We start from the raw sequence: 27160 nt of genomic DNA, 5'->3' as shown, positions 1-27160 counted from the left end.
CAGGTGATGTCTGATGCCCAAGATTTGCAAAATACCACTCATAAAACATCAGCTGGCTTTGTATCAGACACCGAAACAAAAGAATATGCAACCCTTGGGAGACCCTGAGTGAGAGACTTATTAAAACAAAAGCTCAGACGAAGGCAGAAAAGTAACCAGTGTCTCTTGTGCCAGCACTTCTAGGTCGACCGTTAATTTTCTCAAGCTACGCTAAGGACCTGTGGATTCAAGGCTCTCGAGACCTCCTCAGACTGCACTGAAACAGTGTCTCGCACCGACAGCGCCACTTACTCGGGCACAAAGGGCACCACCTGTGCAGAAATAAGGGAGAGAATTGGCCCAGGAGCCAGGCCCGCACCTGCCTGCTAATTAGGCGCCGGGTCAGCCGAACTGAGGGATAAACGCCTCGCTCATCAGAATCTCTTGCTTTCTCACTCCCCTCCTCGTGAGGTGGAGCGTGCGCGTGCAGCTCGCTCCTCCCTCAACAGCAGGCTTAGGTAGGAAGCCAAGGCGAGGGTTCTGTCGGGAATTGGAGTTTTCCTTCCCGCCGCTGCGCGCGGCCATTCCGCGCGCTGGACTACATTTCCCAGGGGGTGCTGCGGTGACCTCTCAGCGTTTTGCAAAGCAAAATGGCGGCGGGAGGCTGCGGTGGGGTTTGGCGCCGAGCGTTGCAGCGCGGCCGCGGGGGGTCTTGCTCTGTTTCCCGCCCTTGGCGGGCCGTCGCGTGCAACGCCGGAGGTGGGGCGGTGCCGTTGGGGCTGAGCGGGTACGGTGCTCGGATAGCGCGGGGAGGGGCGCTGGGCTTCTTCTCCCTGGCATGTGAAAGCTTTCGTGTGCTCTGTCAGCGTTCAGGATTTCTCTCCACGACCGATGACTTAAATAAAGTTACGTAGATGCTGGCAGGAATGTGCTGCTTCGGGTTGGTTGTTCAACGACGTAGATAAAAATACAGCGTGAACGAACGCTGGGTTCCTCGCGTGTGGTGAGCAGGCCCAGAGCTCTGCTTATCTTTGTAACCGAGTGGAGCCTGACTGCGCTCTGGTAATTTTTCAGATGCCGTGCGGTGGTGGGGTTGTGTTGCAAAGAAACGGGATACCGAGATAAATTGGCCAGAAGAAAATAGATCCATGTCTTTTAAGGTTTTTTTGTTTGTTTGTTTTTTGTTTTTTGTTTTTTTTTCCCCCTAAAACGAGGTGTTTGTTAGGAATTGTAATATTGTGTGCTTTAAGCATCTGAATCTTAAGCCTTTGTTACCATCTCCCTAAAGCAGATACAGGTGGCATCTGCATGGCTGCAGGGATGCTGTAGGGTTGTGCTCGGCTGTATGAGGGCAGGCAGACCGAAATGCTGTGGGTGTTTTCTGTTTGCCTGTGGAAGGAACACTGTACCTTGGCGGTTTGATATTTTTCAATAGCTTGCTTATCTGCTCTAGCTATCTGGGTACTTTTGTTGCTGAGCTATCTTCGTGTAGGAAGGTTGTTTCGTCACTGAAATATTAATTTGTGCCACTTCATTTGTACAAGGGCAGATAATTGCTTACAGAAACTGTCAAGCAATTCATACTGTAAAGGTGACCCTTTTTCTCTTATCCATATAAAGGTGACGGATGTGAGAATTGCAATTACTTTCCAGATAATATAGAGAAGCTTGATTCTGTAGAGTATGTTCAGAGAGCAGTAGCTCTCTAGTTGGAGTGATGATTTCTCTATTACCAGATTTCTAATGTTTATGCTAATGTGCTACTAACACTGCTCTGGAGAGCTACCTTTCCCAGCATGCAAATGACTAGCTGACAAAGAATACATAATTTATTATGCCACCTGTCTGTTGGAAATTTATCAGACTACATGAGAAGTAATTGATATTTATGATGATTTCATAATTTTCCTGAGTTACCAAATTAGGGTTCATTCAGCATGCAAGTTTGCCTCATTAATTTCTGTAAGACTTCTCATCTAAGGCAAAGGCAAAAGTTTCAGATCATTATATTTTCTTTCTTACAGCATTCTCTTCTGTTTATAATCAACATGCTTTGCCATACAGTCCTGTCTTTACATGTTTTGAATTATTGTCTGGTCTCCAGTATTGCAACACAGCCTTTGCCACCACACTATAGATGGGTTTGCAGTATTATTTGCAATTTTTTTTACATTATGTTAGACACTGCAATTTCTTTAAAATTGCATTTCAAATATTTGTAAAAGAAAAAACAACAACAACAAAAAAAACCCCAACACCAAACAACAACAAAAAAAAACCAACTGCAACACTGTTTTTTAGGTGTTTTTTTTTTTAAATGTCATCTGTATGTTGACCACATTTGATTTTTATTTTTTTTTTCTTTTCAGTCTTGCTCCATGGGCACCGGTTGTGGGTCTGGAAATTCATGCACAGATCACTTCCAACTCAAAACTTTTCTCTGGCTCCCGAGTCCAGTTTGCAGCACCTCCTAATTCTTTGGTATCATTCTTTGATGCTTCTTTACCAGGAACTTTGCCAGTAAGTTATGCTTTGGCTTGATTTTCATCAGAATTTATGTCAGCTTAGTTTGAGTACATTGGAAGTACTTTGTTCTTCCTAATATAAAAATATAGTCTGTGGAACTATTTTTACATGTTTTCATGTGTTCTGTCTGATTATCTGAGATACTTGATTTTGATTCTGTTTAGTCTACTCACTCCCTAATTATCAATATAAGTATTTGGTATCTTGTGCAAAGGAAAAAAAATGTGTCTGTTTGATATATTAAATGAATTCCAGTATTTCTCTGAGACCAGAGTGTATTTGATTAGTGTGAGGCAAAGGGTTTTCTTTAAATTTGAGAGTTACCTAAATTCCTGTGAGAGAAGGACATCTTGGACTTCAAAGTGGCCATTTGATGCTACTTTGTCATATGTATGTTGTTGTAGTTGTCATTTCCTGTTTGCAGTGTTTTACTCTGAGATTCCTTGGTTTCCAGAGTAGAAATATTCTGGTTTAGTAAAGTGTCAACTGTTCCTATTTTCAGTGTGACATAATTTTAGGAAAAGAAGAGAAATCTGTGTGAAAGGTTGTGAACAAGTCAGAATAGCTAGCTAGCATTTTGCACTGAGAATTAATTAGGGACAACATAATAATTGTTTGAAGTCACAGCTCAATTATAATTTCGTTTGGTCTGTTTGGTTTTTTTTGTGGTACCTGTGCCAGTGCTTCCTTACAATTCTCAGGGAACCCTAGGGATTTAATATAAATATATATATATATTTAGTAAGTAAAACCTTATACAGTGAAAATAAGTACCAAATAGACTTGGCAGAGCATTGTGCAACAAACATGAAGACGTTGTAATAGGGTCAAATTATTTTATGCAAGAACACTCCCCCAAGTATATTTGTGGAGGTTGAATTCCCATTGCAAGTGTATTTTTTTAAATCTTTTGGAAGCTTTTCTTCACCTATTAAAGCTTATATGGGAAGTGCTGAGTCACGGCCTGAACCTCTGATTGATCACCTGAGGCGAGCCATGAGTCAGCCAGAGGAGCACAGGTGAAGGCAATTCAGCTGTGCTGCTGGAGTGGGGTGGAGCCTGGCTGCCCCCCTCCTAGACCTATTTAAGAGCTGGCTACCAGGGGGGAAGGATTTCCTCTGGAGAAGAGATTTCTCTGCTGGTGTTTTGTGTGTGAGCCCAGGATAGGGGTAAGCCTTCTATTTATTGTCTTATTATCACAGTCTGCTTTGCCTAACTCTCTTGTTTAATTTGTGATTATAATATCCTAATATTCTTTGGTTATACAAAGCTTTAAGTAATATCATTAAATTGAGAATTATAGGTGGATTTCTAGGGACTTGATACATGCCCTGTGATCCTTAAAGAGAGAAATGAGTTGATACTCATTATGTATTTGCAGAAGCATGGAAACCTAAAGAAGTGGAGGTTCAGTGCTGGTAAAATTTGGACTTGACTCTGGAATTGATGCCAATCTGGAGCGGTTTCAGACCTAACTGTGTGGAAATCTTGAAAACTTCCCAGAGAGAATAGAAATCTTCCAAAATCTTTTGGTTTCAAAAGCCTCTAGTTAGACTTGAAACATGGAAGATGAATTCCTTTCATATGAAGGCAGGCCAAAGTTAGGGAGTTCGTAATCATGTAGTTGTTTCAGACTAACTTAGCATTCTGAAAGTGGTGGAAGTGCTGTTAAATTATCTGATGCTTGTCTTCAGTCAAGTAGAAAATCTGTTCTTGAAGACCAAAAATGAGCTTTTATATAGAGTTTCACTTTTGTGTAAGTATTTCTGTTCCTCCAAGTTGGAAAGGTGGTTTTTTTTGGCTTGTTTTCCTCTGCTAGTGTTTTACAAATGAGGCTTTGTATAGCCTTTGTGAGAATGTATTAATATGTGCAGGCTTTGGCAGAGAAGATAGCTGCACCTGAGATGCTAAAGCAGGATAGCCAGGTTAATTGAAAAGTAGTGATTCAGTGTTAGCTTCTACCAGCTCCTTTTATCAATGCAAGAAGAAAGATTTTTTTTTTTTTTTTCTGTGTAGTAGTACTAGTGAAAACAGGATTGAAAGTGAATGTTACAAAAGTATGTTACAGTGTGATACAGAATACCATCTGTAGTCTTACCTTCAATTTTTACCATTGTACTTGCTATACACAAGTTGGAGAAGGGATTTGTTCTGGAACCAAGTGTTTATTAAATAGAAGTGGAGCAACATCTGAAATGTTCTAAACTGTCTTTAGAAGGTATGCATTTGGCCTTTCAACTCTGTTTTGTTGAGAAACGGGAAAAAAAAAAAAGCAGAGTTTTAATGGAACTGAAGAATACAATGTAGCAGAGAGTAACTGCTGTTGTAAACTGAGAACAACACTTACAGTTCTATGACAGAGGGATTTAAACTTACCGTGGGACTGTGATATAGTTTTGATAGATAACTGTACTGTCACTCTGCTTTGCAGTGGGACCAGAAAGAATGATGCAGAGGGAGCTTTTCTATTTGTTACACATTTCTTGGTCACTAATGAGCATGGGAGGGATCTTTTGCTGCATAAAGGGGAGACTATAGGTGTTGTTTCAGCCTTTCTCCATCTTTCTGCTTTACATTTTTTTGTTGTACAGTTGTGCAACTTATTTTATGTTACTGCTGCAAGTAAGGCCTTAGGAGGACCGTAAAAAACAGTGTTAGCGCCATGAACATTCAGCTATGCCACTTTCATAATGTGCCTCTGAGAGACAGCTACAGGCAAGAAGTGCTATGCAGGTGTACTGCTTTTTGGCATAAGGCAGAAAAAATGACCTGACAAAGCTTTGATTAAATAGTGAGACCGGAAAGCACATCCCATGCCACTCTACAGACTTCATTATTGTGCTCTGTGGTGATGGAACCCCTCACCCCTGGACCAGACAGCATCTTGCAGAAATTTCTGTAAGGATTGCCTCTCTTTGGAACAAAATATAAACCCTAAAAATGTAAGAAAGGCTTTTTTTAAAATCCAAGTGGATGGACTTGGCAATGAACTTATTGTGGTGTATTCAGGGAACTTGTTATATTAAGCTAAAGACATGGTGTGGTGTGTAATGCATTATATGTACCTGTAGATTGATATGAAATCCTTCTGAGGATTCAGAAAGGTGGCTTCGCTTCCACTCTGATATATCCTTTGTGTTAATTCTGAGAATGTCTGAAAGGTTTCTAAAGATGAGTGGGCTCACAGAAAGTGAATCCAGATATTCTCATTCTTGAGGTAGCTGACCAAAAGGTAATTGCAGCTCAGCCTAAGAAATAAGGTAATAGATCTGGTAGCTAAAGGCTGAAATCTTTATTGTCTGTACTTAGTCTTTGATACTCATCGGAGCAGAAGATGCTTATTTTGTTTGTGTCCTTCATGATTGAAGTGAAAGCTTGATCCTGCTTTGTTCTAGGCAAATATACTGAGAAATAATCTAGGATTTACATAACTCAGGTTTAATGTAATAAGATTTGAATGTTAGCCCTGCAGTCTTAAGTGTCTTCAAACAATTGACACCTCGAGCATTTAAATTTCATTGTCCTTGTAGTGTGAACAGATTCTCTTGTCTATTTGCAAGGTGATTTTTGGTGACACTTGGAAATGGCTGAGATGTGTGTATAATAAAGAAAAAAAAAATTGTTCACATGAATAATAATGGATTAAGATGTGTGGTGAAGACTGCTATCCTGAGATTGGTGATATTTTTGGGATATGTAAGTGGGCTCTTCTGAAAACAATGCCTCCTATTTTATCACATTGTCCCATGACATCAGAAGTGGATACTGGTGGTACAGCAGCAGGGGCTGAACCTTCCCATCAGGATTCCATTACAGGTTGTTGCTGTGTGACAGATGCAAAGGGGCAGTCTGACAAAATGGCATCTGACATGGGAGTGTTTATGAAGCAAAGGTGCGCCACTGAATTCCTCCCCATGGAATAACTGGCACCTATTGAGAGTCATCAATCTTTGCTGAATGTTTCTGGGGACCAAATAGTGGGGGTGAGCACGGTGAGGGGGTGAGTGGTGTGTTTCAGCAGTGGCAACAGCAATGTGAAAGGCAAGCCGTGTTCCAGTCAGCAAGGAGGATTTTTACAAGTGTGGCATGCAGGCTCTTGTTTATTACTGGTGAAAATGCGTTGCTAATGGTGACTATGCTGAAAAATAGTGTTTTCTAGCTGTGAATTTGCTCTGTCAGATAGTGTCATTGTGCTCTTTGAATCTGTTGTGGTTTTCACAGGGGGGGAAAAAATAGATGTTACTTTTGGAGTGACATTTTTTTGATTAGGCATCCTTTAGGATTTGACAGCTTACCCATAGCCGCTATCCTGTACTGAGATTTTCATATCCTCATTTTAAATTCTTTTAGTTTTCCACCAGGAGTGCTGGAAGGATGCCTTTGCACCCTACTGTATCTTCTCTCAGCTGTATAATGACACTCCTGCAACCAGATAATTTTCTTTTTTTTTTGTGGAAGGAAGTCAAACTAGAATAGCTGTTAGTCCTTGTTGGTTCAGGTATTGTATTACTGGCAACCTGAAGTCCAAAATCTGACTTCTCCACAGCTAGGGATTGTCACTGCAGCACTGTTACTGCACCATTGTCTTCCCCACCCTGCAGTGCAGCGCTGTCGAATTGCTGCCCAATTCGGTACGGGTAATAACCTGCTTGGGGATGTGGAGGGTGATGCTTTAGTTACCTTATTCTGTGTCGAGACTGCGTCCATCCTTCACTGTGACAGATACCTGGTGTTTTTACAGCTAGCTTGGGGTGATAGATTATCAAACTTCGTGATGAATTTTACGTGTTATTAATATACAGGTTTTACCTGATGAATTTGCTTTCGAAGGCACTTGAATGATTTCTGTGGATTTTGTTGTTTCTGTCACCATTTATATCAGAACAGAAATGGTACTTCAGACCAGAATTTATAGTTAGCGTTTGAAACTAGGTTCTCTGAAACCCTGGGCCTGTTAAATGTGGTGATTGCAGCACCTGCTTTACCAACTTGTGACTTCAGTAGTGTTTTGACATTCCTGCTGGCATGCATATAAATTTACCCCTTCTTGTAATACTTTGCTTTGAAAAACTGTTTCTTAGCTCTCCTTTTAACTACATTTTAATTGCACACCTTTCTTGAGGAATCGGACAGTCTTAAGATCTTTGTATGCGTGTTGGTTTAGCTGTCATAATCTACCTTTTCTTTTCTTTGAAACCACATGTGCTTAAGTTGCTGTACCCATCAACTCTCCTTTACTAGTAAATGAATCATAGTGCCTGAAGGAAAAGTGAGTGCATGCTTGTTTTAAGCTATTTGCTGATGTCGAGGTTCAGTATAACTGCTTGCTATGTTTTCCGCTGAAAGGATAATAACTGCTCAGAGGGAGATGTTTTCTGAGAAATTCATCTACAGCAGTCCTTTCTTTCCAGATAGTATTTGGGTTTGCCACATGCATTGTATCATCACAGTTCATAGCCTTTTGTTGCTCACACAGTCCCAGCTTGCTAGACTTGAAAGAATGTTAGTGCTAGTTCCACTGGGCCTCTAGAAAGAAAATCCCACTTAGTTTAGAAGGAACTCAAGGAGAGAAACAGACTTTCAGATGATTTGCACCCTGAGAATGCCCTTGGAGTTCATAGACCCTTGAATTTCTGAGTGCATGATGGATTAGAGCCTACGTATATAATTTCAAGCTATTAATCAGTTCAGTGCTGTTGAACTGGTCTGGAGAAGCCTTTCAAAGATGAGGAAACTTATTTCAGGTGACTTTCAGGGCTGGTTTATCCTGAAGGGTATTCCTCATTATATTTCCTTCTCTGTCACAGGACCATTTACTGCCTGGGTTAGTTATGTATGGAACTAGTTTCCTTCAGTTTGGGTCTGAGAAATGTTACGCCTCCTCAGTTAATGCACTTGCTTGCATTGACTTTCCTTCACACTTAGCAATAAGTGCCATTTTTCTAGAAATGTCTTTGCTCTTGTGCTCTGGAATGTTTGGTGATGTTTGTTATGGCTCTTCTCGCAGGCTTTGAAGAAATGCCCTGTAAAGTTTTCTTTTCTTGCTCTGTCTCCTTTATCTGTGAGAAGTTGCAGCATTAATTCTGGGTATTTTAGTCTTTTTGTCAAGGCTAACAACTCCTGTAGGGCTTTGTCTTAACATTTCAGAAACTGCTACCTACTGAGCTCCCTTCCTTTTAGCTCTTGTTGGCATTGCTGTTTATACTTAACAAGTCCCCCGGCTAATGTAAACTTGTCAGTTAGAACTGCACTGAGGTGGCTCTAACATCTTGCTGTCACCTCTTTCAGTAGATCTGTCAATGCATTGGTGATGTTATGTGTACATTTTCACTTATGTCTTACTGTGGTGTTTTTTTTCTTGCTCTACCTTCTCCTTTATGCAGTTGTTTTTTACTACTTAGTGTAGAATTGGTGTTTACAACATTGCGTTTCCCTTCTTATGCACTGTTCTGCTGCTGCAGGGATTGTGCCATCCCTGATACGTGGAAGCACAGCTGTTACGTGACAACTAGACAGATCAATGTCCCCTCTTTCTGAAGTTACTCTGAGCTTATTGCTGAAATGCATGTTAGGTTATTGCAGTAATATTTCCCAACGTGCTAGGGATTTATCTGAAGTTTGAAGTGTGGGTGATTTGGCAGGAGTGGGAGGAATTTCTATTGCTTCTTCACTATATATGCTTTGTTAAGATTTTTATCTCACTTTCTTTTCAAGCTGTTTCCAGGTGGTTCCCTTTGAGGGGATACAAGTTAGTGTAGCGTAGCACAAGGTATATATGTATACATGTGTATGAGAACAGTGCTCTATTAAGGGTTTCAGTAGCAACAATGATTGAATTTTTTTTTTAGCATTTTGACTTTGCCAACTGATGTCTTGCTTCTTTGTTCTTCTTATCAATTTTTTTCTTTGAAGACTTTTTTTTTCATTAGAAGGTATTTAGGAAACACTGTCCAACAGTGTTTGATGTCAGGTAATTGTAGACTGGGTCTTTGTTCTCATCTTGGTTAGCTGTCTCATGTGTAATCTTGCGTAACTGTCAGTTTTATGTATTGTGCTTGAAACTTATCTTGGTGCAATTAGGCAGTAATTGGCTCCTAGGGTAAAATTAATTTATTTCTTGGTATTCTCCTCTTTATTAGCCACCATGGTGCTGTAAAGATGGAATGGCTATTTTTATTTATTTTATTTTCGAAGGAATATATGGGCTCTTGCCACTGGAATTCAATTACACATGTGGATTTTAGCGTTGCAACCATTGTTTTCTATACAGAAATGTTAGTTATGCATTTTCATTGCCAGGATCAGCCAAATTTGTCTAAAAAAATTTTGAGCCTGTTGAAGCATTCGTTAGTGTATCGGGAAGTGCATGAACAGATGTCAGTAATTGAGTTTGGGATGTTTGGAATGGGGAGAAGATGAAGGGAATCTTGGAGGCAAGAGGGTTGAAATCACTGCTTAGGTAAAACAAGGTTGTATACTTATTCATAGGAAATCATTTTTTGTTGGTCCTGCTGTTCTTGCCTTTTAACAAATAATTGCAACAAAAAACTTGCCTTCAAACAGAGAATTTTAGTTTGCTTTTTTAACAGCTTTTTGCAAGTTTTGCTGTGTTGTGTGACATATTATTAACTTGAATTAGTGTATTCTTGTCTTCGTGTGTGTTGGTTCTCTTCTGTTTTACCCTTAATTTATAAGTTGTATTCCTGGGTGCTCTTTCTGGTGAGTAAATAAGTGCATTTCAGGAGACAGAATGGACGAAAAAGGGGTGAAGGAATTATAGTAAGGAGCTGTGAGTTTTTGGTGAATGCAAAAATCGTGATGAGGAGCAGAGAGCAGACAAGTCAGAGAATGACAATCAATGTATATTGAACTTGAGAATCTGTTGCAACTGAGACAAGGGAACTTACCCTCCACAAACCTAGGAGCAGTGAGCAATCTGCAAGAATAAACAGGGCAGGGAGCTGCTTTAGACACTTAAAATTCTGTTCTGTCTGAAGTGCTTGGAGTTTTCGCTATTTAACAAGTTAAGCACCATTGGGTATGCTGAGCGTAGCAAATGTCATTTGTGTTTAAAAGCCTCTGTTAGACTTTTTTTTTTTTTTTTGCGGAACACATTGTTTGAAAAAAGGTCTGAGAAACTCCATGTCAAAACTTGGAATTTGAATTTGGTCACATTGTGCAACTTATGTTTTAGCCACTGACCTCTAGAATCACTGAATTGTTTTCTCTTCCTCCTGTGTTTAACTGAATCCCACATGGCTTTGGCATTGGTTTGCATTTCAGCTGGTGCAACAGAGTACCCATCCTTCTGACTGGTCACAAAACACATGTGGCATACCCAGAAGATGCTGCTATAAGTAGGAAATATATAAGGAATAGATCTGGGATGTTAATGGGAATGCCACAGAAATGCAGTATTTGATTATGGAGTTGATTAACCATTCTATTTCCAGTGCTTTGTTGTGTCTTCTGCTTGGAACCAGTTCTTAATGACACAAGTTTATTTGGTTGTAGCCACAGATGATGGAAATATAAACACAAGAATTACTGGTTTAAAGCTGTGCCATGGGATTGAATCCCTCACTGCCAGCCCAGAAAATTGGTTGTTTCCTCTGAGAACACAGCAGTCTGAATGGAATTTTCCTTCTGTGGGTTTTAGCGACTGTTGTTGAGAAACTCAGCAGTCAGTATTGAAATAGCCTTGAATTCGGTGACACCTTTCTGTTTTTCTTACTCTCAGGAGTTCATAATTTCTCAGTATTGCTGCTGAATTTTTCTGGTTATCACCTCTACTAGAAGATAGTTTGTCCTATTTTCAGCTTAGTGGGATGAGCTCTCAAACTAGCTCTTCAGCTTCAAGAGAATGTGCCTTGTTATTCTGTGGATACACAAAAAGTAATGTGTTTGAGATCTGAGCACTTGCTAAGATGTCAGAGTTCCTTATTTTTGAGATATGCCATGTGTAAGTGTATGCTGCATCACTGCAAGCCAACTCTGCCACCAGACAAGGTTAGGGATAATACGTTTTGTATAGCAGCATATATCTTTGATACGAGACAGCAGAAAGATAAGGTTACCAAATGTATTAAGGTATATTTAACTCTATGTACTGCTTCAACTTCTCAGTTGCCATTCTGTTCTCTTTCCCTGTTCTGAAATCTTTGTTAGTCTGAAATACTCATTTCAGATGCCTGCTACTTCCTCCCCTGCTTGCTTGCACCTCTCCTTTGGGGTGAGAACACAGTCTTATCTTGAGGCTGGAAGTATGCTGTGGACTGAAATGCAGGACTTGTTAACTGAAGCTGGCCTTCCCTTTGAATCTTCCCTATACTTAACCTCATTTGTTGGAATATTGAGGCTCTTTGAAGACCAAACAAATGGCAGTTGGCTTGTTGTTACTGTATGCCTATGGGGGTGGAGTGTGGTTCCCAATGGCGCTATTGAAATAAATGGGTTATTTGGAGAAGAGTTAACTCTTGGTTATTGTCCTACACATCCTGTACATGCATAGCTGCAAAACAGTTGTGCCTTTCTGTGTGTGGGGGAGGGTGCCATGAAGGAACTATATGTTCAAGTTCTCAACTGCAGTATCTGATTGAAGAGTTGCCATTATGTTTGTACTACATAGATAAAAGAATGATTTATTTTGAAGTTAACCTTATTAATGCACTTCAAAGAAGCATACATTGGAGCAAGGTGGTACTTTTAAAACTGCAAGAATAATAATGCTGAATATTGCCATTATTGGAAGCAAATAAAACTCAGACTGATATGAAATAGGAGTACTGAAAAGTATGATTAGATGTATCTGCTCAGGTTTCTAAAGATTATTACCAGGTCTGTGGAGAGCTGGTTAAGTACATAGCACTACTTCCTCCTTCCAGCTGTTTTTGTGAAAAGAAACAAAAATTACCTATTTCTGAGATAGTAGTCCTGTAGGTAATCATGGGATGCTGATTTCTTCATGTTTAGAAGTAGGAGTGGAGGTCTTAAGATAATGAATTAACATAGAATCTAATTCATTAAAATGCATGTCCTGGGATCTAATTTTTTTTTTTTTTTTTTTTTTTTTACATTTCTGGGGTATGTGTTGACTTTATTGCATTTAGTGCAAGAAATACTTCGTTCTGCAACACATGTCCCGGTGTGCTGCTGCCTCAAGAAAGGGAGAGCAGAAATCAACTTTTTTCAAGAAAGAGATCTAGGTGGATTATTTTGTCTTTTTTAACCTATCTTATGTTATACTTATTAGCAAAACAGACCAAAAAAGCTGCATCTTAATTTTTAAAGTGTCAAAATAATTTACAAAATATAAAAACTTTCATCTTTATCTAAAAGGGAAGCAGTTTTCTGAAATGTAGTAGTATAAGGAGTAAATAGTCATCTGCTGCTAAGCTATTGATGGAAAAATGAACTGTTCAAAATTAGCTTTTGGTTGGAATTTATCCCATTTAAGGTATTATATATAGTTTTGTAGAACTATTGAACAGTTTTGTATTTAAAACCAAGGCCATGACTAAATTGACCTTGCAAATAAAGATGTATTTATAAAAAGAATCTTTGTCCTTGTGAAGTGGATATAAAGAAGTACAAGTATTAGAACAACTGAGATCTTAGTTGAGTTGTTCTTTTGTTCCTTCAACTCTCCATTACCACGATGCTGTAGCAGAGTAGCACAGCTATAAGGGAAGCATTGGTGCTGTTGAGATGCCATTGCTGAGGTTGGTTGGTTTTTTTTGTTGCCAGTACAAACAAGGTACACCTCCTACTGTGGTAACTCCCAGGAACTTCTTGAAGTAAATACCAAGGAAATGTGCTTCTGTTCTAGAAGACCAGGAATATTTAAGATGGCTTTCTAGGCTCTCTGGTCCATAGCTATTCCAGGAGCTCCACAGCTTCCTTTCAAGGCCAGCCACTGTGCTAGCGCATCTGACTGGCAGCTTGTCAGTTCAAGCCAGTAATTTACATCTTTGGTGCTAGTCAAAGCTGTCAGCTTAATGACAGCTTACCAGATAAACAAGCTGGAGGGACTTCAGGCCATTAGTATGGGAAGGTTTACCTATTAAATTGATGTTTATCACTAAAGATTATTGAAGAAGCTCAATCAGTTTGAAGGAAATCAGTAGTTTGCTTAGCCAACTCTCCTAGTATGCACAGCATAGATCATCAAGTACTGGAATAAGTAATGATAGTCACTTCAGATATGGAGCAGTATTAGGTAACTTTTGATTCTTGAGGAGCTAGAGGGTCATCTGATTTTTTATTTTTTTTTTTAATCTTTTATTAGTTATTTTAGTCAAATGTAGTAGGAGAAGAACATCTCCATATGGCACAGAAGGAAAGATGAATTTTGCAGTGATTTCTATCACCACAAGAAATGAGTCAATTAAGAAATACCACCAAGTGATACTAATGAATCAGTAATGATCTGTTTACAGTGATGAAGCTACTGTGATTCAATACGTTGGGGAAAGGTATACTTTGCAGGCATGTAAGTGACCTGTGATACTACATGGAAAATAATTTTTAGCATTTTTATGCCAGTTCTTCCCCAGAGCCTCCGAAGTGATTCACTAGCTTGTAGTGTGGAAGCTTCTTACACATGTAAGCAGTCAGTATATGGGAGTTATTCCTTCCACCCCAGAACTGTATTCTCCTAGCACAATGTGTAAGGTAGGCTTTGTCTTGCTTGAGGCAAAAACTCAAGAGGAAGTGATCAAAGATGATAGCTGTGTTGTAATCATTGTCTGAACTCTGCCAGCAGAACATGCCACAAGGCTATAATGGACTGCAGTTTAGAGCTCGGGTTTTGTCTTGTTCTCAAATTAGAATCAGTCTCAAGCATTTTGTGGTCAGGAAATGCTGCAAGTTACTGAGCATGAGTTCAGCACTTTGATGCAATGGTGGTTTGAGTCTCCTCAGTCTTTGTAGAGCCTTAGTGATTTCTGGTTAAAGAGCTGATGGGTATAGTTCTCTAATTGGTAAAGCTGAATAGTATTATGCCACGAGGCCTTAGAATGAGGGAAATTTGCTTTTTAAGTTAGAAATGTAGTGGTATTTTAAACATTAAACCATTTTAACGGTTAATAAGCACTGTTATAAGCTTTCTTATAATATCTTTACTGCTCTGTCTGAAAGCATTTAATTGCTGAAAGCAGGATCATCTACTGTGTGATGAACTGCAGCTCTGATACTGAAACAAAGTTTCAGAAGTTAGCTGTTTTGATAACAGTCAGGACTAATTGCATTCATTGTGTTGCACATCCATTTCTAAGGGGGATTGTTCTTTCTCTTCTCTCTTTTAAAACTAGCTCTGTGTCTTTAAAAATGTTTAATGAATAAAATGTGTCCCAGCAGGTAAGGTGTTGTAGTAAGCCATATATAGCTACACTAAAGATCTGGAAGTTACCTGTTGATGTCTTAAATATTTAATTTCTGGTCTGTGTTAGCAGATTTTGAGCTTCTGTTGTATGAAGAGTTTCTGCGTGATATGGTTTAGTACTAGTGGTGGCAATGGTGATGAGGACATGGTTGGACTGGATGATCTTACAGGTCGTTTCCAACCTTGTGATTCTATGATTTTCTTATTTCTCAGTGGAAGTTTTTTTTTTTTTTTTTTTTTTTGTACTGGAGGAGTAAAGCAAATTGATAGCTTTCTGAGGTGAACACCTGGGCAGTGGAAGAAGTACAGTTGCTTAATCTGTTTTCAGAAACCAGTCTGGTAAATTTAAAAAGTAAATATTCTCAAACACACTGAAGAAAATAATATTTAAGTCTACTATGTCTTGATGAGTGCAGGTGAAATCAGGTAAATGCCTTTACATCATGTGCCCCTTTAATGCTTATACTTGAAATTGCCTTCTTGGCAGCTCTACAGGGTAGAGTAAGATGGATAAGCTTTTGTTCCTGTTTAAAAATCCTGTGTGTGAACATGTCAGAGTTGCATAAAGGCTAACTTGGTCTTTTTTTTCCTCCTTTATCCAGTCTTATCAATTTTTTTTTTTTAGTTAAACCAACTGTTAAATTAATAAGAGCACACTTGAAAAACGCTGTAATTATGAAACATTGCTTGTTAGCACTGTTTGGAGTGAAATTTTCCTTCTGTGGATCCTATGCCTACTGAGAAGTTAGAAGGATGTAGTTCTGAGAATGATGGATTCATTGTGAGAAACTGCATTCAGCTGCCTTGTGAAAGCCTTGCTGGGTCTTCAGCTCAAGTGGCATTCCTCAAGAACCTAATGCTGTGGCTTCTTGGGTCCTAGAAACCCACACACATACTCGTAGCCATGGGATCAGTTGACATATCTTGGTTGGTTCTGCTTTAGAGAGCACATACGTGTTTAATTTCATCCTCGTTAAGCACATTTGCATGTGAACTCTCACGAAGTCACTGTGACTTGGTGGTTACAGGCGTTTGGAGGTATTGTAATGAAATGGCAGGGCAATCCCTAATGCAGATCCACAGTTCTCCCACTATGTCATGACAGCTAGTTGCAAGTCTATTACTGCTTTTTATTATTTGCCTCTTTATTTTTGAGCATGTAAGAGTACTGCGGTGATAGCAAAAGCAGCCCCCCAAAACAGTGCACATCGTCTCAGGTGCATGCCAAAATGAAAATGGTGTTTTTTCCATCTTAAAATTTTGCAGATTTGTGGCTACCACAGCTTTGATGATGAGTAGAACTACTTGCTCAGGGAAAGAAGTGTTGTGGTGTCTATAGACAAGCAACACTGAATACATACTTCATGTAAGGCAGTATGTGGGAAGCATGTGTTGCATACTGAGTATCCGAGTGAAACCTTGTGTCCTGTTTCCTTAGGTTCTCAACAGGAGATGTGTAGAAGCAGCCGTCATGACAGGCCTGGCACTCAACTGCACCATAAACAAGAAATCCTTGTTTGACAGAAAACACTATTTCTATGCAGATCTGCCTGTAAGTACGCAGTGTAACCAGTCCCTTTACAGCTGTAGGAAAGGACAAGTCTGGAGTGTGGGTGGTGACAGGAGAAGAATCCTTTCATTCATTCGCTGTTTTTTAGTCAGAGTTCTGCTCACCCCGACAGGATGCCGTGCCGTGCCCTGATGAATAGACAACTGTACCCTGGTGCTCACTGATGGAATACGATTGCTCTGATTGCTGACTCCTTGCTTAGCTGCATGATTCCGATGGCTTAACATAATTGAATTGGGAGCTGGAGCTGCTTTGCCCCTTAAGTTTTCCATTTCTGGTGTTTAGTACTAATTGTCTGTTGGGATAGAAGCAGTCTGATAATAGTCCTTCTTTGACAGAGAATGTATAACAAACAAGTTTCAGTGGCGTAAACATCATGGTGTCTTTTTTGTTTGTGCTTAAGGATCTGAAAATATTTAATTTCCCTTCAAAACTTGCTCAGCCTGTTGTTCCAATAATAAAAAAGAAAGAAGGCAACTGAGGGTTGATTGGTAGCTTATGTGTTTGTAAGAAAGTGTCACTTGAAATGAAATGTGATTTGCTGCATTTGGTGTAGGTATAGAAACAGTGAAATAAAGAAGAAAGTTTATTGCAACAGGGTGCGGAAGTGTTTAAATCTTTTTTCCTCTAATTTTAATAGAAATTTTTCTTTCTAATTTAACTGTTTTTCTTTCTATCAGCTTATTCTGATTTTCAAGAACCCGTCAAAGAGAGGAACACTAGTTTCACTTAGTCTGGTTTGAGGCTGAAGACCTGTTGACTGCATTAGAAGGAAAAAATCTGCTTGCTTTTTTTTTTTTCTTAATCTGAGAAAGATCTGTCATGTTAGCTTATCGTCTTTTTAGGTGAGGTATCCCAGCCATCCAGAGAAGCAGAATAGGAGATTGCTCAGGTCCCAAATAAGCATGTATAGGTGTTGTATTATTAACCACATTGTTCTTCCTTCCACTCTTTGTTCTGGCATTAGAAATGCTTTGAAGTTACACAAAAAGCTTTCAAATACACTTGTTTCCCATCTTGGAAAGAAAATGATGTTACAGTTGTCTGAGACCTAGATTTTTGTTCTCTTCTGCGTTGCAAGTCTTTGCTTTCCTTCTGTGAAGTTAACCTGACTGCTCATTTTGTTTCTGGGGATGTCTTTGCTAATATTTGTGAGACATTAAGAGAGGCTGTTTTGTGGGGGCTCTGTAGGGAGCTACTGGGAATGTGAATTATCACTTAAAATTATCAGTACTTTGTTCACTTATAAAACTTTGTAAAAACCCATATCTAGACCTGAAGGAGAAAAAAATGAGATGGTAAAAAATAAACACAGCTTTCAGAATTCTTTTACGCATCTTGAAGAAACATCACAGGTTTATTTGCATGATGATGTTCGAATGGATGTTGAGACCTTTGATGTTTCTGCTATTAAAAAGAAAGCAACCTCAAATATTCTTACGATTTCTCCTGCTATCCCTCTTTTGCGTACACTCTAATTGAAAAAGTTTTGTCCTCCAAAAGAAACATCTGAGTGTGTAAAGGAGAAAAGTAAGATGAAAAAGTGTACAACATCTTGTGAACAGCCATTGTCAGTGAACATGAATTATAGGAGCCTCTTGTTGAATAAGGATGGAAATTTGGTCAAGGAGATGCTGATTTTATTAGCTTGGAACGCTAGTAATTGAGGTTTTCTAGTGACTTGCTTCTATAGTTTAAAGCATTGGCAACAAACCACCTGACGTGCTTTTCACAGTGCAGCAGTCCAGTTGGGAACTCTGTAATAAGATGCAGAGTTTAGGCTAATGAGCTGTATAGAGCTGATAAAATAAATCCTGTTCTTAGGGTCTTTTGACAATGGGATTATTGTTACTTGTGAAAATAAGGCTTTGGATAGGAACTGAGATTCTTGTTATTTATTGTCACTCAGCATTTCAGGCTTTAAAAATTCATTTTAATGAGAAGGTTTAGGAGGTGAGAAGAGCTGTATGGTTAGTATAGCCTGCCTACAGTCAATTATTCTATGTTTGGGATTCTTTTTGTGTTGATTATGGCTAGAAGGTCATGCACTTTATTGCATATAGAAGTTGAGCTATTCAGTGTGCCAGGCCATTGTCCTCTTTGCCATTGCACTGTCACCATCTCTAAATCTTAGGGTGAACCCTTCCTCCTAGCAAAATATGCAAATGCTTTTCCCAGCTCATTGGCATCTGGCAGGTTTCTCTTAGTTCTCACTACTGGGGGTGTAACAGGCTAGCGAGGACTAAGAGACAGAGACCCTGCCTTAATGCAGTATTGGAGCCTGCTGTGTAATTTTACATCAGCGCAGTGATTGCAGTCCCTTGTCAGTGGCAGCCCCATCTCTGACTAGCAGTCTCCTCTTTGCTGGGAGTCCCGGATGTGAGGTAGCATTTGTTAGCTGTGTGCTTTGCGTGGGGTTGCAGTGTTTAGCTTTTAAATTGCTGCGTTAATGTAACTGAGTTTTGTTGTTTTCTTCTTCTTATCTATTTATTTATTTTCCACACTGCCTCGCTTTCTTCCACTCCAGTGAGTAAGTTACTGAACTGGCAGCAAGGGAGATTCAGCCTGATAGGAAGATGTGCGATAGTCTCAGCTTTTGGGCTGAGTACACTCACTTCTTCAGACAAAACTGACCATGATCACAGAACCACGAGTGTTGGAAAAACCTCTTCTGGCCTATTTGCCTCACCAAGGCAGTATCAGTGAAATTTATGTCATTGTTGTCAAGTGGTCATGCAGTTGATTATTGACTGTTTATATGTTAGGATAGTATTGTGTGCTTGCTTGTACCATGGTGAGCCCTTATGTTTTTTTTCCCAGATCTCACAGCTAATTTGGATTCAGGTCCCGTCTTATAGCTTCCTTCATTCCCAACTAAGCAAAATAACATGTGAATTTGCCTGTTTGCATGTGTTCCTTCCTCTGATATTGGTCATTGTGGAAGATGTTGCAATTTCAGTTTAATGTTCTTAGTCTACAGCACTTGCACGTGAACGTGCTGCTGCTTTCTATAATGTGAATGTTTTATTGGAGTATAAAGTTGATTTTGTTGACAGGCTGGCTATCAAATCACTCAGCAAAGAGTTCCTCTTGCGGTGAATGGGAGTCTGTCATACAGTCTCTGCAAGGATAACAAGATGAGCCAGATGGTGACCAAAACTGTGAGGATTAAACAAATTCAGTTGGAGCAAGACAGTGGGAAAAGTCTCCATGATGATGCAAGGAGCCAGACTCTCATTGACTTGAACAGGGCTGGTAAGCTTGGACTGTGCTGTTATTTTTCTCCTCCTTTCTGTATTAAGATTAGTTTTTAGAAGTAAACAAATGACAGAAAACAAGTGAAAAATAAAAACAGCCTGTTATCTCTCTTCTTGAAAATGAAACCACATTACACTTGAAGTAGGGTAATGTTTAATAGGCCTTTCCTTTTGCAGTTGGTTGATGACATTTTGCAACAGCAATTAGTGATCTGTTAGCTTGAGTTGCTCATGCCTGACAGTCCTGTAGAGCCACTCAGCTGTGAAAGTTCTTGCTACTGTAGGTGGTGTTTAAAAAAGAAAAAGAGTATCCTAGAGCGTAAATGAATGAAGTTAGTGTATAGGAGTAGCTGCTGGAATTTGATAGACAGTTCTTTTAATTATTAGCTTTGAAAAATATGTATATTTTCTCTTCAAGCCTTGAAACTGTAAACAGAATGAAGCAAGTTAATGCAAAATAAAAGGCTGTGGCCCGAATGGCAAGCCTAATGGGCATCATGCTTCAGTGTCAATTGAAGTGAAAGGCTGTGGCTGGTCGTGTTCTTTGAAAGGGATACTGAAACTCAAAACTACTACGTGTTTTTACAGTTCTGCCTGTTCCAAAATTAGTTTAAGAGAAATATGTTTGAGTCTGCAATCAGGCTTTTAATTGGAGTTGCCTCAGAGGAGAGCCAAAGAGGAATGTATGTGCCTGTTCTGCGTGTCAGTCAGGGTAGACTACTGTCTGCTGTTTGTCTGCTCATTGAAGAAAAGGAGGAAAAGTTTTTATAGCCATCTGTACCTGGGTCCGTTGTGACAGTCACTAAATAATACACTTATTTCATTTTGGTTTTTTTTCCTCAAAAAAAAAGCCCAAGTGCTTTCACGTGTTTAGCCAGTTATACTCTAATATGCTGAGATCAAAAGCTGTTGTTCGAAATCTATTGTCTTTCCTGATAGGAGTCGGCCTCATGGAGGTTGTCATGGAGCCTGATATGTGCTGTGGGGAAGAAGCAGCTGCAGCAGTCAGAGAGCTTCAGCTTATTCTTCAGACACTTGGGAGCAGCCAGGCAATCATGGCAGGTACAGAGGGGGAAGGGCATGTTCTCTTGTCACCTGTAATTCTCTGCATTTCTGGGAGTTCTGCAGCTTCTGGTTATTTTGCTCTGCAGTTGCTTATAACCCGTAGCCTTTTCTAGCTGTTGTTTTTAAAATCCCCAGAGCCTGCCCTAATGTCTGCTGTGCTTCAGATGTGCTTGTGGCACTGCTTTCCTCTGCAGAGCTTTGCACTGTTAGATTTTATAGGAAAAACCTAGACAGGAGTGCATGTCCTCAGGGTTCTTCAAGTATTTCTCCCTGTCTGTCCTCATGCTGCTTGTTACAGTGCTGCAGCACATAAGCTATGTGTTAAGGACTAGGTACAGAATACGGAAGCTAGTTCTCTTAGCTCCAACAGAGTAGTAGGAGTATGGATCATCCTCTGAGTTGTCTGTGGAGTCTCAGCTGGCCATAATGTTGATGTAAAAACAGTAAGCTTCTGATGGTGTGTGTGAGATGGAGTAAATGGCAACTTAAAGCAGATATCAGGGTCAATCTAAGAATCAACCAGATCTCAGCTTTTACCATGCTTGATAGTTTCACACGCTCACTCTGTCCCTCCCCTTCTAGAATTATGTTCAGTAGGTGTTAACTTGCCTTCTACTAGGGAGATCACTGCTGATCTGGGGGGGGCTTGGCAGAACATTGTATTGGTTCATGCTATGCAGCCAGCTTGCAGATATCAGTCTCAGGCATTAGCAGCCAAGGTCCCTAGGCATCCCCAGGCACTTATCTCCACACATCTCACTGATGTTCAGGATTTCTCCCACCTTTCTCTAACCATCTTTCTGAGATCTCTTCATTTGGAGAATCCCTCATTTTGGCACCAACCCTTTTTTCTGGGACTCTTGATAGTTTTTTTCCAGTCTAAAACAGCACATGTGCACAGCATGTGTTCAGCCTCCTGACTAATGGTTCTGTCTCCTGTCTCTTTTTTTTTAGTTGGATGATTTGGAACATGCCATTTTTGTGTAGTCCCAATGTTACCAAAATTTGCAACCAACCCATAGTTACAGGTAGCAAACAGGCTTCTGCTCAACAGTTTTAGAAGTGCAGCTTGGGGCATTCATCCCTTGCATGTTTATGTGCTGTCTGCTAGTGTTCATAACTTAAGCTGGGTGTTTATTTTGGCTTGAGAAGGATGGCTGCACTGATCTGGCAGCAGAATCAGGCCAAAGTTTAAATGATTGCGTTTCCTAGAGAACTGAGTCAGAGTGATCTGTCCACCAAGGACTAATGAGACCCAAGGAATGACAGCTAGTGATGCAAATTCTAATCTAATGTAGGAGGAAATAATAATTGGTAGTCATTATATGCTTATACAGTGCTTCACCTTGCCCGCTTCTTTGTGAATCTTTGCTCACCAAGTGTTACACACATCAGGAAGGGGCGCAGTTCTTAGTTTTAAACAGCCACTTGATACAGTTCTTCAAAGGCCTTCATGGACATTAATGTAAATCATCATTTGTCACTTCTGTATCTGGTCCAAATATTGCCTCTGGAATTACACAGTTGTATCTTCCACTGCATTGAGATTTCTGACGTTATGAGAGAGACTCCAGTGTAAGGAACCTTGTTTTCCTGCATATAGTCAGCTTTTAAAGTATTTGAATTATCTTTTCTTAGTGGCATTTTAAGAGCTTTCTACTGTGTTTTACCTCATCGTAATTACTTGTTTTCAAATAAGGATTTTACGTGCTCATATTTTACTTGTTTTATTTGCGTGTTCTGTGAAGACAAGTTTTATACACTGTTAATTCAGTAGACAATGAAAAGATGATTACACTGGAAAATGAAAAGAAGCTGGGCTTAAAGTGGGCTTTAAGGAAAAAGATCTTTCATAAAAAAGAACTTGGGGCCAGGCTCTCCTTTCATTTTTATCTGATTAACTTAGTTATTATGTCCCACTGACACCTACAGCCAAGTGGAAGCAGGCTGTGTCTCAAGTAGAAGCAAGAACAGGACAAGTATATTCCTGCTCAGTAGCAACTACTTTTACCCCAGAGAGGAAGCACATGCAAAACTTCTCCTGGAAGAGATGCTGGGTCATTCTATAGCCTTTGTTCTTCATTTGTGTTTGGCAAGAACTCTTTGATGACAGAGGAAATTAATGCACTGTCATCCAGCCTGCTTCTTCAACATGTACCACATGCTCTCCAGTCCATTTTTATTTGTTCACTGCAGTGGATTTTGAGCCATAGACTTTTTCACAGGTTTAAATCTGTGCTACTTTGTGTTTTCTTTAATAGTGCTACTGACTGGAAACATCATTTACTTGTAATTAAACACAAACAGGAAGGCTACAAAAGTTCCCTCTGCATATAGGAAGAAATTATGTTTAATTATGATATAACTTCTCCTTTTTGTTTGTTTGTTTTTTTCCCACCACTTGAATAGCTGTGGCAAACCTTCTCTTAATGGAAGGAATGACTTTGGAGGCAGAAACCTTAAAAAGATAAAAGTCCTGTTTACTTGAGGTTGAGTCATCAGAGATCTCTGAGGATGTTAGCCCATTTTGAACTAGGAGTGTAGGACGTTTTTGTATGTAACTTTGTGTTCAGTTTCAATGTTTGTGGCAGCCAGGGAAATCTGGAGAAGAGAAAAGGCTGTGATTTCTTGAAGAAAAAGAAAATGACAAAAAATCCACAGCTTCTGACATTTTGTCCTTGGGCTGTAAATTTCCAAAGGCACCTTAGTGAAAACTGTTCAATGTAACTAAATTCTTGCATTCCACAACAGAGTAGTATATATACACCAAATTGTAATTCCAAAATGTGTCTCTTTGTGGTTTCCACAGGAATGGAAGCTCACAGTGCACTGCTTTAAGTTGCTTGTCTAATTCTGCCCTTTTTTTAAGGGCAGTGAATCAGAAGCTGTTTTTGCTATGTCCTGCATTGTGCCATGCAGTTTTCTCAGAGAAGAGTTATGAACAGTAATACCAAAAGTAAAAAGGTTGAATTCTCAGAGAAATTTGAATGATTGGAGGCAGAAGCTTGAAATGGAATCAAAACAGAAAGCTGTTATGAGCAGGTTGTTACTCATTTCTCAAAGCGTGGAAGCTTGCTATTAATGCTCTGCACAGAACATGATGTTTATTAATGCATGCCAGGGTTTTTACTCTGGTTTACAAGGTGGACTATTTTGTTGATTAAGTTTCCTTTTACAGAGGGTCAGCTGAGAGTGGATGCCAATATTTCTGTGCATCACCCTGGAGAGCCTTATGGAGTAAGAACCGAAGTGAAGAATATCAATAGCATAAGATTCCTGGCAAAAGCAATAGGTAAATGATGGTTTCTTTGTTACTGGAGCACTGTTGGATACTTGAAGTATTCAGTAAAACAGGTGTCTGAGTACACTGGTTGGCTTTAAATGCCCTGACTAGCTTCATATGGGTGTCCCATCCATGCATGTTCCCCCTAGCCTAGCAGTCCTCTTCAAGCCTTTAAGACTTTGCCTGACCTAGTCACAGATGTGTGAGTTTCCAGTGCTGCCTCCTGATGAACCTTGGACCTGTGCTGTAGCCTTGTTTCCAGTCCGTGGTCTGGCTGTTGCTGCTGCATTCTGACTGAACTCCCTGGGTGCACCCTGAACCCGGTTCACACCCTCACCTTGTCTGAGACTATCAGACAAGTCCTGCTAGTAGCACATGCATCTGTCCACATTGCGCAGACATGCAAGGGGATTTCCTGTGCTGTGGTGGTCCTTGGCTCTAGGCTTGTCCCACCTTTTGGAGCAGCCCTGTTTTTGCTGCTCCCTGACAGAAGGAATCTTAGTTAGGAATACTCTGGGGATAGCAGTCACGTTAGTCTGTAGGTTTAACTTTTATCCCTCTGCCTATAAGAAGATCCAAGCGGGTGATTCAGGGCTTAGTTTGTTTGGCTCTGAGATATGTTAGCAGTGGCTCTTTGTCCTTCAGTGCAGGTGATTGCTTTCCATCGTGTACAGTAAATTGCATGCGTGAAGTTCACATGCAAGTTGGATACAAGCAAGAAAGGATGATCATTACATCTCCAAAATATAACTGGCAAGGAGAATGTGAGAATTCTTGTTCCATATACTCCACTAAGGGAAAGAAAGGTCACTAGAAATGTATGGCCTGTCTGCAGTGCCTGGGAGAAAATGCTTTCTATTGAAAGGAAAGAAGATGAGGAAAACATGCAAAGAAAGAAACAGTGCTGGAGAGAAAGACAGTGACTAATAATTCTGCCTGCAACTACTGCTGTTGATTTTTATTAAGGTTAAAACAACTGACTTTAACATTATTGCACAGCAGTGGAAAATGAAATAGTGGAGTGTACAAAAGCTAATAGTGCAGTATAGTAAGCTTATTTTTTTTCTCATGTTTCTGCCAGACTATGAAATACAGAGGCAAATTAAAGAACTTGAAAATGGAGGAACAGTTCTGAATGAAACAAGAGCATTTGATTCTAAGCTTGGGTGAGTTCTTATTTTGGAAAAATATCAGGTGTAATAACAGCTTTAGAGTGCTAGGTGATGCCTAGTGACCAGATCGGGGAGATAACTTGATATCGCTCAACTTGTGTCTTCTAAAGCTAATGATCACAAGCACGCTCTCTTCAGTGGTAGAAACTTGTTCTTGAAGTTGAGGCTTTTTCTCAGCAGTTTGTGTGCTACCTCAAGCAGCGTCTGGGTGAAAGTGACTGCCCTTGTACATACACACTTGCTCTGGAGTGGCTTTAAGGCACTCTTCTGATCCTCATGAGGCGAGGCTTGTGTTTTCTTTCTGTTGGGAATCCAGTGGTGTACCTCTTCTCGTGTCTGACTTGTTTTGTTTTATTTCAGGTGCACTGTACCAATGAGAGACAAAGAGGGAAAGCAAGATTATCGGTATATTTTTTTAAATGAAGTTACCTTTTCAAGAACTGAAAACTTGTTACATATATGTAGTCAGTGTAAAAAGCTTGTGAAGTTGGTGTAATGCGTGTGGAAACTTTCCTTCCAGTGGGAAGACACCTATCAGAATCAGTATGAGTCTGAGAAGTTCACATCTAGATTCCATAGGATTGGATTTAGCAGTAATGAGACACAAAAGCCTTTCCTAAGCACTAATCTGGAGTATTTCAGCTCAAAGTGGGTGATTTGAAGGTTTGCTTTTTGGCCGGTGTGCACATATTGTTAAGAAGATCTGACGTTAAATGCAAGAATATTCTGAGATGATCACTGTTCCTGCTTTAAATATGCTCTGAGAGAAATGATTCTCATATAGCAGGCCCTGCCTCTTCATGCTGAAATTCTGTGATCATACGCACTGTTTGAAAATCCTAACCACTGTTGAGGAGCATCAGGATTCGTAGGCAGATTTGTACCTTAAGATCTACGTAGACCTACTGAAGTTGTTACCCAGCTAAATACTTACTGCCTTCCCCTGATGTAAGATGGCAGTCATTACAGTCGATTGCTAAAGATTTGTGAGAACAGTCTATAATCTGCTCTCAGGAAAGTCAGACATGCACAGCCATACACAATCAACCAAGGAAAACCAGGTATAACTGTCAGGAAGCAGTGCTGCTGGGAATAAATGTTCAGAATAAAGGGTCAGTGCTGCAAATCAACAGCGTATCTGTGAGTGCTCTTGTACAAGAGGTAATCTAAGTGGTGTCTGGATGGGATGGGGCATAAGAGTGCAGCTCAGTGACGGTTCAGGTCTCTGAGCTCCTCTTCTACTGCTCTTTGCATGCCTCCATCATCCTATGGTTAGAGACACCTATCTGCTGAGCAACTTAGTTGTTTCCTGGCTTTTTATGTCAGGTTCAATCTTCCTGTTACTCCCGGAGATCATTTCCCAGTTGGAGAATTGCAGCTCTGCAGAACTTTGAGAGCCTCTCAGTTCTGTGTTCCTATTAACTGTGCATACACGCTTACTGATGCAGAGCAAGTATTTTGAAAATAGTCCACAAACTTTGTTTGAATCTGCTTTTCCAAATAGGAATTGTAGGAATGCAGCAGGAAAGACAGTAGTCATTTCATGAATTTCTTAATGTGGTAGTTGCTGACTTATTTAACAAAGCTAATTGGAACAAATGCAGAAGAAAAGTTAAGCAAACCCGCGCAAAACTGGCTAGTCTAAGATACTTCAAATGAAGACCAGAGAGATTATTACTAGTGCTTAGATAATGATCAGTATTAATCTGTTTACTCAGATTTTTGGGTAAATTACTGTTTGGATGTTATGCATCAGACTTAAGATCTGTGTTTAGACAGATTTGAAATAAAAATTATTAAGGGTGTTTCACGTCCCTTGTCATGAAATTTTTTGAACCCTTCATTTGATCAGGTAAAAGTGAGGTTTCTGCTTCAACTGCAGAATTATTGCAGTGGTCTGAATTGGCCTTGCCTTTAAGCGAGCTT

General features: G+C 39.8%; 1 protein-coding gene across 1 annotated transcript in view; it reads left to right on the top strand.

The window, feature by feature from the left end:
* Window positions 1-629: 629 nt before the first annotated feature.
* Window positions 630-27160, top strand: part of GATB (glutamyl-tRNA amidotransferase subunit B) — a gene marked incomplete at both ends in the record, with an annotated part of 41462 nt that continues 14931 nt past the window's right edge. The window contains 8 exons of the mRNA XM_079534221.1: window positions 630-766; window positions 2349-2499; window positions 16326-16439; window positions 19514-19712; window positions 20654-20776; window positions 23958-24071; window positions 25144-25228; window positions 25595-25639. Of these exons, the coding sequence (XP_079390347.1) occupies window positions 630-766; window positions 2349-2499; window positions 16326-16439; window positions 19514-19712; window positions 20654-20776; window positions 23958-24071; window positions 25144-25228; window positions 25595-25639 (968 nt within the window). The remainder of the gene's footprint in view (window positions 767-2348; window positions 2500-16325; window positions 16440-19513; window positions 19713-20653; window positions 20777-23957; window positions 24072-25143; window positions 25229-25594; window positions 25640-27160) is intronic.

The sequence above is a fragment of the Tetrao urogallus genome, assembly GCF_951394365.1.
Source record: "Tetrao urogallus genome assembly, chromosome: 4".
Classification (NCBI taxonomy): Eukaryota; Metazoa; Chordata; class Aves; order Galliformes; family Phasianidae; genus Tetrao; species Tetrao urogallus.
Note: the sequence above shows the minus strand (reverse complement) of the source record. Positions and strands in the feature narration are given on the sequence as shown.